At 41.7% G+C, this 15,954-nt stretch overlaps 1 protein-coding gene across 2 annotated transcripts in view; it reads right to left on the bottom strand.

Moving 5' to 3' along the window:
* KDR (kinase insert domain receptor) overlaps window positions 1-10,565 on the bottom strand; it is a 44,921-nt gene extending 34,356 nt beyond the window's left edge. Inside the window, exons 1-6 of one of the 2 annotated variants that reach the window (XM_027544522.1) lie at window positions 10,201-10,565; window positions 6,458-6,551; window positions 4,357-4,553; window positions 1,359-1,489; window positions 922-1,090; window positions 69-208 (exon numbers count right to left, since the gene is read on the bottom strand). In XM_027544522.1, coding sequence (XP_027400323.1) covers window positions 69-208; window positions 922-1,090; window positions 1,359-1,489; window positions 4,357-4,553; window positions 6,458-6,551; window positions 10,201-10,267 — 798 coding nt within the window. In that variant the 5' untranslated portion in view covers window positions 10,268-10,565. The remainder of the gene's footprint in view (window positions 1-68; window positions 209-921; window positions 1,091-1,358; window positions 1,490-4,356; window positions 4,554-6,457; window positions 6,552-10,200) is intronic. The other variant, XM_027544524.1, reaches the window with a different exon arrangement.
* Between the last annotated feature and the right edge of the window lie 5,389 nt (window positions 10,566-15,954).

Consider the following 15,954-nt stretch of genomic DNA (forward strand, 5'->3'; position numbering starts at 1 on the left):
TCAATCAAACTTCGGTGGAGCTTATTATCAAAGTATTTGGAGGTCTGGCTTTGAGTTGTTAGTGTTACCTTCAAAGAAGGGTATTCCCAGTGGAAGTCGATCCCCACATTTAGCTCAGTTCTTGCCGTACAGTTTAAGATGAGCTTCTCTCCAACAGACAGCTCGACTCCGTGAGGGGGGCTCAGAACCACATCATAAATCTTGTACCCTGGAGCAAGTAAATTGGAAAAAGAGAAAGTGAGAGGGAAACCAAATCTATAACTTGGCTCACATTTTTCAGAAATGAAGCAACTTCAAAATTTATCACATCATTTTCCCCTGAGGGCCTCCCCAAACCTTGGGAACTCCCAGGAAAAATGGCCTACAGAGATTCACAAAGCAGCTCTAAAGGGATTTCCAATGTGTTGTAGCCCAGTGGACAGAAAAGCAGTAAAATATGAGAAGTCAGTAGTCACTGGGGCCAGCTTTAGAAAGTTACTGAACTTCCCATAAAATAGGTATACTTAAAAGAACTGATGCCAAGCAATGCTTGGAACATTGAATTTTTCATAAAATATACTCCTATAATAGAACTCTTATTTATCCTTGCTCCTGATAAGAAAGGAGAAAAACCTCAATTGCACACAGGTTTGGAGAAGGAAATGGCAACCCACTCCAGTGTTCTTGCCTGGAGAATCCCAGGGACCGGGGAGCCTGGTGGGCAGCCGTCCATGGGGTCACACAGAGTCGAACACGACTGAAGCGACTTAGCAGCAGCAGCACATAGGTTTATTGGATGGAGAAAGAGGGGATGTAATGAACTGCTTAACACTAAATCTTGAATTAATATATTTCTCAATATCTTTTGTCTTCCAGGATCTTAATATAAAAGCCAGTTTTTATTATCTAATATTAAAGATTAAAAAGGAATTGTCCTCTTACCTATAACCACAATTATGTACATAATAGACTGGTAACTTTCATCATTGATTTTTGCTTCGCAGAAGACCACGCCAGCATAACTGATCATATAGCTGGGAATACTGAAGCCTTTCTGGCTGTCCCAGGAAATTCTGTTACCATCAGGAACAAATCTTTTTTCTGGATACCTCTGGGTAGAAAAAGAAATATCAAATATTTAATTGCGTTATCCAAAAGTGAAAACCATGAACACTAAAGAATTCATCTTAAGATTACAAATTGGTTTTATTTATTGTCATATTGACCCTTTCTAAAGTTTCCTTTAAAATTCATGTTGATTTTAATGTTATATAATATATACAATATATAATATATATAATTACAATATAAACAGGCTAACCATCTTAATATTAGCTAAAAATTAAAGGTAAGAGATGATGGAAGAAGATGTAACTTACTGCACAGAGTGACACATTGAGGTCTGAAACAGTCCCCAAACACGGAATCACCACAGTTTTGTTTTTGTTCTCAGTGATGTACACAACTTCATGCTGGTCGCTAACAGAAGCAATAAACGGAGACCTGTAATCTAGATGAGAATGTAATTTCATTCATTAATGGCATTTACTAGAAAAGCTGGTCATCTTTCAGGTTCATAAACCCTAACCAGAGAAGTGAATGACTGGGAAAGATATTTCTCACTAGGCAAGGGAATCTGGAGGTAGGTCATCTGGTAGAAATCTGGCAGATTGATCACTATAGTTCTCAAAGTGAAAGAGCGCATGTCTTTATTTTCATAAACATTTTCATATACATTATACATCTCTCATATACATAAATTTTAAAGTAAATTTAAAGTTAAATCTGTATAGTTTGCCTATCGAATTTTATTAATATTTTTTAAAATTCACATTCTTTCTCTTTAAGCAAATAATGTGTCATGAAAGCAGATTAATGGCTTGCAAAGGATCTTTAAAATAAAGAAATAACTGACCATTTTTAATTCAATTCAAGAGAAAGCTTATGTATTTTAAAATTGTGAAGAGTAAATATAAGATTCTGTATAAAGTAATGTTTAATAGTCACTGCATTTAGCTTAAGATTCGGTAGTCATTAATATTTTCAGTGACCAAAACATGAAAAAACATCATGGCAAAGACTGAGAAAAAAACAAAAGAGATTTTAATGCTGTTCAAACATTGATCATATGATGTTAATATGGTGCTGGGAAACCACTCCTTTCCCCAGAGACAGAGTTGGGGTAAAATCATGCTTGAAATCTCTGAGAGATAATGGGTCATACCAATACCCCCAACACACCTGACCAAGCATTTTCACAGCTCTTCAAGGTCACTGGTCCAAGTGAAGAAAGAGTTAATTAAACCAAAAGGGTAAAAGCAGCTAATTCCCTGCAACAGCAGAAGTTTGATTTCCTTCCCAGCTGGAAAACACAGAAAGGCAGCCAATCCAGGCCACCACATGCCACAGCCATTATCTTACGAGGCCAAGACCCACTTCCTGGCTCCATCATTGCTGGAGGGAATGGGGTCAGAAGACTAAGGAAGTAAGGTGGGGACCAGAGGGGATATTAAAGGACTATCCACAGGGAATACTTCAATGTTTTCTTTTCCATTGTTAAACTTCATGACCAAAATCTTGGACAACTCACCTCCTAGAACACTAGGCTTAGACAGGAAGTAGAATTTGATGGTATTCTCAAAGACAGGCAGTGTACAAATAAACAGTGCAGGAGATGGCTACTTCTTAGTATTACCTATCTTTCAGCTACATGCTATGAAATATTACATAGCTTGCTTATAGAGCAAGTGTTTGGAAGCTAAATTAACCCCTTGACGTAAGACTAAAGCTATTCAGTAAATCAATTCTATTTCAGTACCCCCCAAAAAGGAAATAAACAAAAGAAACCCAAACAACCACCCATCCTCTCAAAATAAAATATTTACTGGAAATCATGAAATGAATTTTCGCATGTCTCCAGGTTTCCTGACTTGGGAAGAAGGAAATAACGAGATATTATGGGAGAGGTTCATCCCAGTAGTATTTCCAGACAGCCCGAAAGCAGGAAATCCTTGCAATCTTCTGAGAAAGCCTGATCTCCCAAGACTGCCAGATCAAAAGGAGCCAGAAATTCTCAAAGATCTGAGCCTTGTCTCTTTCAACTTCTGCAGAAGGGAGGAGGACACAGAATCTATCCTGGGTTGTGCTTACCCTGCACAAAAGTAATTCTCAAATATTGTGCAATCCAGGAGTGACATACATTATTTGACGGTCCTCCACTGCACTGACCATATTGCATTACTGAAATGTAGATGGCAATATGCAAGCGTGCTTCCCAAAGCTGATGAAATCCCTGATCTGTAAAAGATGCTTCTGGAAAAAAGTCTAAGCCATCCTCATCTGCCTCAGATTCTCTGGGATGTATAGAGGTATACAAATGTATAAACAAAATTTAGCTCATCTTTACTGAAAAGAAAAATATTCAGTATATCTAAGCAAAATACTATACTATCCAGTTAACACCCACCAAAGTTACATGATTGGTATCTCACTAGTTAAGTCAGTTTTCCTAGGAAAATTAAGTTAATATAAGACTTTTGAAACACAAAGGAAAGAATAATTCAGATTATAAATACTAAATACATGTGTATACCTGTGGTGGATTTGTGTTGATGTATGGCAAAACAAATACAATATTGTAAAGTAAATAACCTCCAATTAAAAAACATAAATTTATATAAATAAATAAATAAATACTAAATACACGTGACATGTATTGCACCCTATGTGGATGGTAAGCTGGCCTCCACAGTGTAAATTCCAAATTGCAAGCTCTAGGATAACAGGGCACATCATCCAATATCTCAGACCACACAAGCAAAGGAAAGAAATCCTGTCTTCAAAAGGCTCTTTGAGTCAGTGTCTTCATTTGCGTGAGTGTATGGAAACTTGTTTTTCATAAAGTGTAAGAGGGGGGGAAAAAAGCTCTTATGAACAAAAAAGCTCCAGAGCCCTTGGCTGATTCCCTGTGCATTCTTGGGGAAATCTCTGAATCTGCTGTAGATAACCTATCTCCCCACAGAAACTGCTCCATAATTCATTCCTGAATCTTCCTTTTCAAGGATTTCAGGGTTTTTTTCCTCAAACATCAGAAGGCTTCTTATAAATCTCCATTGCCAGCTGCAAACACAGACTTCCCTTAGAAACAAAGATCAGAACCGAACTAATTGGGTAAAAGAGGTGTAACAGGGCCCAAGCTGCAGAACAAATCACTGAATCTTGTCCTCAGAGGAGGGCTTAGGAGTGAGGAATTCTGTGGATTCCTGTTGGCCGACAGCCTTCAGAGCGAGCCTTTGTTGTCCTCAATTCTTCTGTGCACCTATTGTGCTTTGTAACTGGTAAACCAACAGGAGAAGCGAACTGCATTTAACCACTCACCTTGAACATACACATAAAGAACGGAGCCCATGTCAGTGTCCTGGTAGAAGCACTTGTAGGCTCCAGTATCATTTCCAATCACTTCTGAAATTGTGAGCATCTTACAGAAGACGCCATCACTGCAGTCTGTGACCTCCACTCTTTTCTCAGAGCTGCTCTGATTGTTGGGCCAGAGCCACTGCAAGTCCCTCTGACCCCTGAAAAATTCATTCCAAGCAAGTATTTAAGTGAAATGCCTATGAGGCTGTTTCTAAGAAAATAGAAGGTTTAGTTCTCCAAATTATACAAACTCCTCAACAGACAGATTCACAGCCTTTTTACCTGTGATTACAGGATATTATGGACAATATGACAAAAAGGCAGAGTCTTAATTTCAGAAATTAACTCATTCATTCATTCAACAAATATTTATTAAGCATGTGCTATGTGCCAAACATTGGTAAAGACTGAGAATACAGCAGCGAACAAACCAAACTAAAATCAATGCCTTCATGGAACCTCAGTCTAACTGGAAGACACAGGCAAAAAAAAAAAGTAAATAAACTTCAATGAAGGTGAAGTGTTCAAAAAGTGAATAAAATATATTGTATAAAAGGTAGTGATAAGTCCTATGAAGAAAATTTAGAAGATGCAAAGAAACAAGTGAAGAGCTAGTTCTGGAGGGAGGCAACTTGGTGAAGTGGGCCGTATGTATATTGAGGGGGACAGAGCTTCAGGCAAAGGGAACAGCGATATCAAGGCCCTGGGGTGGATTCCTATCTGGAGTGTTAGGAGAATGGCAAGGAATCCAGAGTAGCTACAGAAGAATGGGCAGTCGGGAGAGTAAGAGGTGAGGTTAGGGTAGAAGGCAATGCAACTGTCTAAGGGCCTCACAGGACGTTGAAAGGACAGCATTAAAACACAGACTGCTTTCACTGAAGAATTTCTCTGCAAAGCCCCAAAGAAGACGGTCAACGTGAAGACAAATGTAACATTACTGACCCTTCTTCAGCGAACTTGACATCAAGTTGCAGCGACATTAATGAAGTTACTTTTAACATACTCTATCATTTTTTTCACGACATAAAAGGAGTACAGAATCTCAGGGGGTTTAAATAACCTATCTTGTCAAGGGTGGTTAAGAGGAAAATCTATGGAGAAATGCATCTTGAAATAGGAAAGCTAAGCCAACAGCACCTCTTCCTATGTTTCTTCCCCAAGGGCTGGGTATTGGTGACCTACCCTTGATAAGGGGACTAGAGTATCCTTTACACTCGGCAAGCTAAAATAGATAGGTGTCACTGTGCTGAACACTTCGCATTCATCACGCAGAAACAATGGCAACAAGCGCCCCAAGGTTCTTTGTGGACCCTCAGCACTCTTCTCAGAGGGCAAGGTTGCCTCCACCCATCATTTCATACCAAAGCCACACTGGTCCCAAGAAGCCTCTGGGTCTGACAAGCATAATCACTACATTAAACCCTAAGGTCTCTTCCTTTTCTTCCTGCGGTAGGGGCTGGAAGGCAAAATTTTAAAGCCTCTTTTTCTTGTCAAGACGACCTATTTCCCCAGTGAGCAAGAATCAAGAGCATGACTTCTTGCTAGCTGGTGAGTGACAGACATGTCAGAACCTCAAGCCAGAGCATGAGATTCACTCAGTAATATTAATGACTGAATATTAAATTGCTACTACAGTCAGAATTTTATCATAAAATAAAGTTCTTGAAAAATGTTAAACAGATGTCCAAAAGCCATGCTGAGAATAACAAATATGTCCCCAAACTTCTTTAACTCTTGGGGTACATCCTTGATAACATTTATTTATTCAACATTGATAGAGTATATATAACATACCACATGCTAGGTGCTACCAATAATGGTTAGCAGGTTGTATGTGTGCTGGTAAAGGACTGTAGGGGAAAAAAATATCAGTAAAATTGCACAGAATTTCGGGGAGAAGACCTTTCTCATGTTTTCATTATTACCTTAGTTCTTAGAAACCTCACTACTTATAAACAATTACAATGATTCTATTATAATTCTGCTGTATGAAAATTATTTTTTCTTTAATAAACAATAAGATATTTGACACAGGAAATCTGAATCTAAAAGGAATCCTTACCTGCAAGTAATCTGAAGCGTTGTGTTAGCCATAACTCTAAGTATGTCTTTTTGGATGCTGAGCCTGGGGGGATCAAGGGAAACACTAGAAAAACCTAGAAACAAATTAAATAAATGAATGCAATTACCACTGAGTCAGGGCCAATAGGAAACACCTTCCATAAACATTACACACTCTATACTTTAAAAGTCCTCTTCAGCAGTTCATTGTGTAAAACTTGTGAATTTACTTTTCACCATTCCCAGTAAAAGTTCATAAACTGTGTCATAACAGGAAGAATGGGCAGATGGTCATAAACCAACACAACAGTTCTGCAATTCATGGAGCGAGGGTGGAGTTCCTGTTTTCCTGCACTGCCAACTTCAAGGTCTTACAAAAGGATATGGGACATTGAAACCAAATGAACCTTCATCTGATGACCTCACTCCTTTGGGAAAGGACCCGCTGACATTTTTTATAAAACATAGGACGCACATTAGTTGATCAAACCGCTGATTACTGAGTACTACGTAGAGCAACTTCTACATAGTTCATCGATGTACTTTGGTGGGAAATGTCCATGACCTTATTTTCCTTTATCAATTTTCTAATGCACTTACTCTGGTAACTGAACTGCCAAGGTTGAACGATCGTACATTAAAACTAGGTGAGAGGAATTGAGAAAAGAAACATTTTCCAATGTCATATAATATGCATGTGCTTTTCCTCAGAGAACAGGACTTTAAAAAGGATAATGCTAATGAATTGCAAGTGGGGAATCTCAACTTATTGATCAAAGTGTTGAGCTTGTTCTGACACCAAGCGTGGAACACAGGAAAAGTGTCTACCTAAATATACCACACAGTTTCCTTGCCATGGGTCACTCCACAGCAAGAAAACTGAGATCTCTGCCAACTAAATGCAAAGAGCTACCAGGTGTTAAAAAACCATCAGAGAAAGAAAAACTGTCCACCATGCTAGGGTCTTAATTGATATCCAGATTTTCAAAACACCACCTTAAAAAGTGATTGATGCTAGGTAAGCACCCAAGTTTCATAAGACCCTTAACTCACATCCACTAAGAACAAATGACTCTATAGGCCTAAACTGGGATTCACATTGTTGAGCAAATAAAAGAGTATTAGCAAATATGAAAATGTATGAATAAACAAGTATGAGCAAATATTTAGTGTAAATGTGCAGAGCACTGACTCTGTGGACCCCAGCGTGAACATCTGCAGGCAAAACAAACAACTGATCACACGTGTTCTCACACACTCATTCAGATGTGCAAAATACATTGTTAGTAGATTTGTTGCTTAATATCAAATTTTATTTTAAAAACTGGAAATTGTTCTATCAATAAATCTCAGAAGCTAATAGGCATTGGACCTGACATGTTTCGGGGACAGCAGTCTTAAACCTTAGCATGTATCACAATATGACTAGGCCTACAAATCTGCCTTTTAACAAGCATTTCAGGTGAGGCAGGCAAAAATGGTTGATGGGCCACTCTTGGATAGCTGTGGTCTGGGGGGTAATGCTCAGTTATTCAGCAGAGCACTTTTCAACATGAAGGAAATAACCACCCTCAAAGTAGACAAACAGTAAAGCAAAATGTTTAGAAGCTAAAGAAAAGTCTTCCAATAATCGAGCCCTCCTGCATTTAAGGAAAGGAAAACGAAAACAATTCATTTGGATGAGCACAGATATCAAGTGTGACTGAGACATGCTCAGTTGAGAAACGTGTCAAAAACAGTAACTTAATACAATTCACATGATGACCCAAATGAGAAACAATCCATTATTTGTGCATATTCACAAGAGAAAAAAATGGTAGTAAAGACTAAGCTCTAAATAAGCTATGCTCCCACCATCACCAAAATAAAACATTCCTGAAAATCTCTGGTAAATCACCTCCACAGATTATCACACACTTTGGACACTCTTTCCTATGTTAAAAAAAAAAAAAAAGTTATCCATTCATAGGGAACGAAAACAACATCATACTACTCTAGAGATGTATCTCCAACAAAAAACTATTCTACAAGGCTATCAATAATGATAACTTCAAATTCATACATGTAGACCAACGCTCAATTTCTTTTTGCTCCAATAAGCTTCATTCATTTTCATTGGCAAGTTTGAGTTCTGCTTTTCAGAAAGTTCTCAAGAAATAACTCTAAGAAGTACATACACTGCTACTCAATAAAAAGCTCTTCTATGTTCAAATCCCATAACCAAAATTAATTCATTTGTGCACTATTACCCTTCCAGCTCAAAGACAGGAAGGAGAAACAACAGTGCCTCTGTCTCTAAAATCTGATGGCATCAATTATAGCCCGATCCAATTAAGCATGTCACACACTCCAAAAGGGCAACCTCATCATCATATTCAGGGCAACCAGATTACAGTTCCTACTGCTGTGCTATGGAACACCCTGGGCTTAAAAGCAACTCACATCTTTGGGAAATACAGAACAAACCGCAAGTTCCAGAACTTCACTCTCTACCCCTAAAGGGAGACAGAGAGAGATCTTGTCAGGGACAAATGAGTGTCCCTGGTAGAGCTGGCATGGATGAACCAAGTCATTATTAGGAAAATTCAGTAACTACAGACAGATAACCCTGTTACTGTATATGCATGTGAGTGTCCTTAAAAAAAAAAAAAAAAAAAGACAGGTGATTCTTTAATTTATAAGGAATTTTAATTTTATAAGAAGTTTCCCCTGAATTATGCCTTTTTTTTTTTTTGCTTTTTCACCCTCTTCCTTCTGGCCCTCGGAAGAGTGGAAATCTGGAAACCAGCAAACTGGCTACAGAGAGATGAGAGAGAAAGGCGGGGTAGAGGGAAAGGGGGAGAAGGGAGAGAGAGAAAGGAAATTTCTTGCAACAAGGGCATGTGTGTTCCTAATCTTGAAGGACAGAAATTTTAGACGGCAAGGAGAGTGACGAGTGGCACCCAATCTAGGTACCAAATCGCTCAGAGTTTTCAGAACGTGAACTTCTGACCGTGTGCTTACCCAAAAGACCAAAGCGTTCTGAAAGATGTTAAACTAAAACTGTTTTACAATAAGGTGTCTATTACTTGGAGACACTTTCGGAAGCTGTCACAGCCTCGGGTCCAAGGCCCCATTCCCCTTTCTCTCCTCGAAGAGAGTGCTGTCCTGCACCAGGAAGAAGAAAACGTTTCGCTCTCCTCTGGACCCCACTTCATACAGTGGGTGTATATAGATGAGCTCGAACCAAAAAGGAATATCCGACCATCAGACAGGGGTCCCGCTTCGACTACTACAGAGGCAGAGCTGAGCGCACGGTGCCCTCCGGCCAAGCTGGCTCCCGGCTCCCAGAGGGCTTCCTTCCCCGCGCTCGGGCAAGGATGCGCGCAACCGGACAAGGTTTCACCGCCTGTTCCCGCCTGCGGGGGCACCTCCTGCCTGCCAGCCCGGGGCGCCTTCCCACTCCCGCCTCCCAAGAGCCGGAGGGTGTATCGGCTTCTGCAGGACACTCTCCAGCCCAGGTCCCCGTCGGAAAACAGAGTCGTGGAAATGGAACTAGGCTCAAGAGACTACCAACTTTCTGGGTAAACTTGGGCTAGTTCAGTTCCCTCTTTGGTAAAAGAAAGAACACAAAGTGTCAAGTCACTTTCACCTCTCCAGCTTTATCAGTCCCGATTAGGTCCAGCTTCCAGGTCTTCTCCTCATCCCTATCTCTCCGCCCGCACCCGATCTCTCCGTTTTCTCTCTAGGGAGTGGGCTCCTTACCCACAGAGGCAGCCCGGGTCTCCACGCAGAGCCACAGAGCAAGGGCCAGCAGCGCCTTGCTCTCCATCCCGCACCTCGCGCCGGGCGCAAAGCCCAGAAATCAGGCGCCCGTTCTCTTTCTGGTCCTGCTCCGCCAAAAAGGCGCGGAGATGGACCGTGCGCAGCCGCGCAGGGCTTCGGGGCGCTCAGGGCGAGGGTGCCCCAGCTCCGGCCGCGGCTGCAGGAGCGCCTGCGGTGCCAGTGGGAAAGAATGATCCCGGCTGCCGGACAGCTCCTGGCTTTCCGTGGCGCGCAAGTGATGCCTCGCGCGGGCAGAGGAAACGCAACCATACACCTCCGGCTTTCTCGGAGTCCTGGGACTCAGTGCTGGGTGAGAGCCAGAGCCGAAACTCTAGAGCGCGGGGGCGGGGCTATGCAGGGCGGGGCTTCCCTTCGAGACCAGCCCCGCCTCTCAGCCGGGTTCGGTGCGTGGATCCGGTGCTTTCCCACGCCCACTCCATCTCTGCATCTCCCCCACTTGCCCACAACTGCGTCTGGCCCAGAGTGGCCCAAGGGAGAACGTCCCGGGTGCAACAACCCCATATCTGGCAGAAAGAAAATGTAGCCCGCAACGGGTTCTGAGGTACTCCAAGATTTAGTTGGTCACTGCCTCCTCCAAACCCCCGAGATATTGGGGAGCAACACCGGGAGACCGGCGAGGGACACTGCGCCGTCAGGAGGCGCGCCAAAGTTTGGGACAGTCTTGGCTCCGCGCGCGCCCGAAGTGACTGGGGGACGGGCCGAGGCTCAGCGGCAGGTTGAAGCAACCCGGGAGAATCGGATACTGAGCCGAAGCGAACGCAGGATCGCAACCTGGAGGTGACTCCAGCCAGACTCGAGTGTTTTGCTTGGCCAGCACAGTTGTAGTTTAAAAATCTGAATCTGAATGCCTTTAGTCCGAATATTCACTTGCCCAGTTCTCCAAAGTTCCCACTGTTTCCTCTTATACCTGATGGCTTCGAACGTTCTCAAGTTACCTGTCTCGCCCCCTAAAGCATTTAAATCTGAGACCCTCCCCCTGTACCTACCTTTCACCGAAAACCTATCTCGGGCCTCCCAGGAGCTGGAGGTACCCAGGGCTCTGGCGTACCTTGTTCGTGTGTGAGTGTCTCCTTGAAAAGGAGCTTTTGTCCACCGTGTGGCCTGACCAGGAGTCCCTAGCGTGACGCTTCCTGGGCCTTCTCAAGAGCACAGCTTCCAGACAGGATCCCCTTAGGCGGAGGGGAAGGAGGCCTGCAGCGGCGGGCTTCACTGGAGGGGCAATGAAGCAAAGCTCCCGACCCTGGGCACCCGGAACGGTCTGTGCCAAACCTCTCGACTTTCTCGGCAGGTGTAGACTCTTGGTGGCTCTGTTAGAGGAGAACTCGGATTCCTTTCTAACCACATGTATTATTTTCTCTCCATTTCTCCCCAAACCTGGGAAGTGACAGCACATGTCCTCTAACTTCATTAAGTAGGATCTTCTAGATCCATCTCTTACTTTCCAGGAGCTTTTTTATTTTTCCTATTTTTTCTATTAAAAAATTTTTTTTTACAATATTGTGTTGGTTTCTGCCATACAACAGTGCAAATCAGTGGTGAATATACATACATTGCCTCCCTCCCTAGTCTCCCTCCCCTCCCCCCATCACATCCCTCCAGGTCATCAAAGAGAGCTAGACTGGGCTCCCAGTGCTGCACAGCAACTTCTCACTTCCCTGGTGCTTTTAAATGAAAACTTAAAGGACCATCTTTCAGGAAGATGGAGAGCTAGAAATATTTCATTTCTACATCTAATCCAAACTCCTCCTCCTTGAAATACACAATCAATGTAAAGTCTTCCTTTTCTTCTTTTTTTTTTTAAGCTGACTATATCTGTGCTGTGTTGTGCTTAGTTGCTCAGTCATGTCCCACTCTTTGCGACACCAGGGACTGTAGCCCTCCAGGCTCCTCAGTCCATGGGATTCTCCAGGCAAGAATACTGGAGTGGGTTGCCATGCCCTCCTCCATGGGATCTTCCAACCCAGGGATCCAACTGTCTGAGCCACCAGGGAAGCCCTTACTGTATCTACTCTTCTACTTTGCCAGGTTGACAATTGAAATACTTTAACTTCGAAATGTAATGCATGTATATGGTTAAAATTATTTTTTAACCATATGGAAACCGTATGGAAAGTTTTAGAATGAAAAGTCTTTCCTCCAGCAGAGGCAAGCATATTTTTAAAATATTTATTTATTTATTTTTGGCAGCACTGGATCTTGGCTACTGAGTGTGGGCTTCCTCTAGTTGCGGTGAGCAGAGCGTAGAAAGACTGCTCTCTAGTTGCAGTGTGCAGGTTCCTCATTGCAGTGGCTTCCCTTGTTGCAGAGCACAGGCTCTAGGACACAAAGGTTGCAGTAGCTGTGGCATGCGGGCTCAGCAGCTGTGGCTCCCTGGCTCTAGAACACAGGATCAGAAGTTGTGGCATACAGGCTTAGTTGCTCCAGGCATGTGGGATCTTCTTGGCCCAAGGATTGAACCCTTGTCTCCTGCATTGGTAGGCGGACTCATTACCACAGAGCCACCAGGGAAGTCCCAGAGGCAAACATTTTTACCTTTCCTATTTTTCCAAGCAAATAAAGGTATATCATGATCCTCCTTCCAAAGGGTAGCCTTGGTATAAATACCATTTGAGTGTTGGCTTTTTTCACTTAAAAAAAAAAAAAAACACTTGGAGATCATTCTACATCAAGTCTTAGGGCTCCATCTTGTTCTTTTTAATAGTGGCATGGTGTTGCACTATATAAATACACTAATATTTAATCTAGGAGCTATTTGTCAGGGCCAGGGGTATACTTAAAAGAAACTCTTCTCTTCCTGCAAGTAAACTTAGCAAGGAAAACAGGATGCACTCTGGCAAAGTTGGATAAGGGGGAGGGAGATGGAACCTGGTTTGGAGCAGGCAATTTTTCTCCATCTCCAAACAATTCTTCTCTCTCAACTTTATTTACAATTCGTGACACTTCCTTTTCCACGTCTCACTTAAGAAGATAGTGTCTCCTCTGAATGCAAACCAGAACCTGCAGGCCCGTGGTAATAGCCCCCTTAGAAGTCTTAGAGGAAATGATGCGTCTTTGATGGCCACAAGACCAGAATTTGGCAGGATCTCAATGAAATCAGTCTACCACATTCCCTCCCACACAGCACAAAGAAGTGCCTTGTGTTCATGAAAAATGACAAAGTGTGTTTTTTTCTTTTTTAAGTCTGTTCCACGTGCAATACCCTCCCATTATCTGGCACCGCTGCAAAGGAGTGATTTGTGAGTTAATCAGGCAGTACAGGTAAGATCACTACCTTTCCAAGTATGCAAGTGTGTTCAGCTTCCCATAAATGGTATTCAGACATCTTTAGGAACCAAGAGTGGTGCTAAGTACACACAGGCTACCGGCTTACCTCCCAGGTCTACCTCTTACTATCCACATGATCTTGACCAACTTACTGGTTGCATATCAGAAACTAAAAGATGATAATAGTATCTTTTGCCAAGGGTTTTTGCAGGAATTGAATAAGTTACTGTACATAAAGCATGACTTAACAACTGGTAGGTACAAGCACCTAGCACATAATAAGCACCAATGCCCATTAGAAAGCATTCTGCAAAGATTAATTACACTACAATGCCCAGTTTCTTTCATGTTGCTAAGATCTGAATGGCAAATCAGGCTCATTTCTTCAACAACAATTTCTCATCCCCTACTATGTGCCAGATACTACATGAGGAACTAGGGTATAGAAGGTAAAAATATAGACAACATGAACAGAAATGAGCAGTCCTCACACTAGCTCCACCCAAATTTAACTTAATCACAGTGTGCTCTGCATGTCCAGCTGTTTCACTGGGCTTTGTGCACAAAGAATATAAATGGTTCATATCACCAAAGCATAATGCATCAGTTACATTCCATGGGGCCAACGTTGGTTCCATCACCACCAGTATTTTGGACTTGATGTCTTAAAAAGTATGAAGGCTAGCAAAAGATTAATAACTGTGGAAGCTGGATGATGAGTAAAAAAGGGTTCATTTTACTATTCTCTCTACATTTACACATTTTAAATTTCCCACGATTAAAAAAAAATGTTTTAATTAACTATAATCAAAGTGCTGCCTGGTCTTGTATAATACCACTGACTTTTCCACAGTCAGTTATCTTGACTTTACCTCTGGGAAAAGGTTGGAGCAGAGAAGCAGATGGATGGGAACTTGCACTTTTTAATTCATATATTTCTACAACATTTTGTCAAAATGAGAACGTGTGACTTGTACAAATAAAATATATAAATCAAGATCAGCTCTCTCTTCTAGCAGCTGTTATATTTTTCAGCTATCGCCATTTGTTGATTACATATTTGCATGTCACTTTCCCCTGTTTACTTCACTTAATTTGTTTCCAATATTTGTTTTTGCTCTAACCTACCAGAGCCCTGACTACCTTGCCAGATGTTGGCTGCACTTCACAGCCCATTGTACTCATGACACTTATGCACTGGGAGATCACGAGCACCCTTTATCTCTCCTTATCCATCTTCCTTACACACCCATGTGTATTTTACTCTCTGTGTGACTTATTTTTAACTTAAATTTAAAACATATTTGTATGTTCAAGAAAAAGAAGATTTTCACCACAAAGCCAGGCTTGCCTTGGATATTTCTATCAGTGTTTGGTTTCATTCATAAAGTCCCCTATCCTTTTGGGGAGTTTGCAATATATTTATGAAACAGACTTCACTACTTGCCACCTGCATAGGAAAAATCTCAATTACTATAAATATGCACGCCTATGTGCCTTCCCCAAGCTCACCCATATAGTTTCTTGTTATATCACACAAGGATCAATGTAACAATTTTAAAAAGTGGAAAGCATGCAGAGAATTTAAATAATCAACTGAAAATCCACATGGCACCAGAGGATGTTAGAAAATAATAATAGCAGCCAACATTCACTGAGTACACTCTGTGAGCAGGTACTGTTGTGAATGCTTCACTGCATCTCTCACTTCATTGCTGCAACATCCCATGAAGGCAGCAGGCACTGTTAGCAATTCTCAGTGAAGAAGTGACAAAAAATCACCATCCTTAAATAAATGTTCCTTTGCCTTCCTCAAAGTTTTCCAAAACAGAAAAGAAGTTGTTTCATCTCTCTGCAAACAATCCATGCATAGTTTTCTTACAATTAGTTAATGATTGGCTAAAGGCCAAGAGACTCGTTGCTTTTTAAAAATAAAAATAATAACAGTAAGTGAATTTTTGGAGCACTTTATATGTGCTAGGTATTTTCCTTGAATTATCTTATTGTAATGTTTACAATAACTCAGTGGAGAAGATACGATAATTATTTTCATATGGGAGTAGGGGCAAGAGATTTGCATGTTTAAGAAATTTTCCAAAGTCCCACAACTATAAGTGGTAGAATCAGGACTTCAAAGCAGAGAGGCAGTAAATATACAAGAAGCACTCTTCCAAATACATACAGTTTCTTGAAGGACTGGTCTCCTTCAGGGGATGAGGCTGAGTCAGTAGGTGTCATTGGCTTCCTCAGCCTCTCCATTATGATGGTTTCCGTTTTGCTGGGTGGATGGAAGGCCAAGGGTGACTAGGAGAATCACTCTGGGTGAACGGTCAAGGCAGAATAAGGACACATCACTAGATCTCTCCACCTCCCATTCCAGAAACCCCATCCCAACTGGATCTTCACTTT

The sequence above is a fragment of the Bos indicus x Bos taurus genome, chromosome 6 (assembly GCF_003369695.1).
Source record: "Bos indicus x Bos taurus breed Angus x Brahman F1 hybrid chromosome 6, Bos_hybrid_MaternalHap_v2.0, whole genome shotgun sequence".
NCBI lineage: Eukaryota > Metazoa > Chordata > Mammalia > Artiodactyla > Bovidae > Bos > Bos indicus x Bos taurus.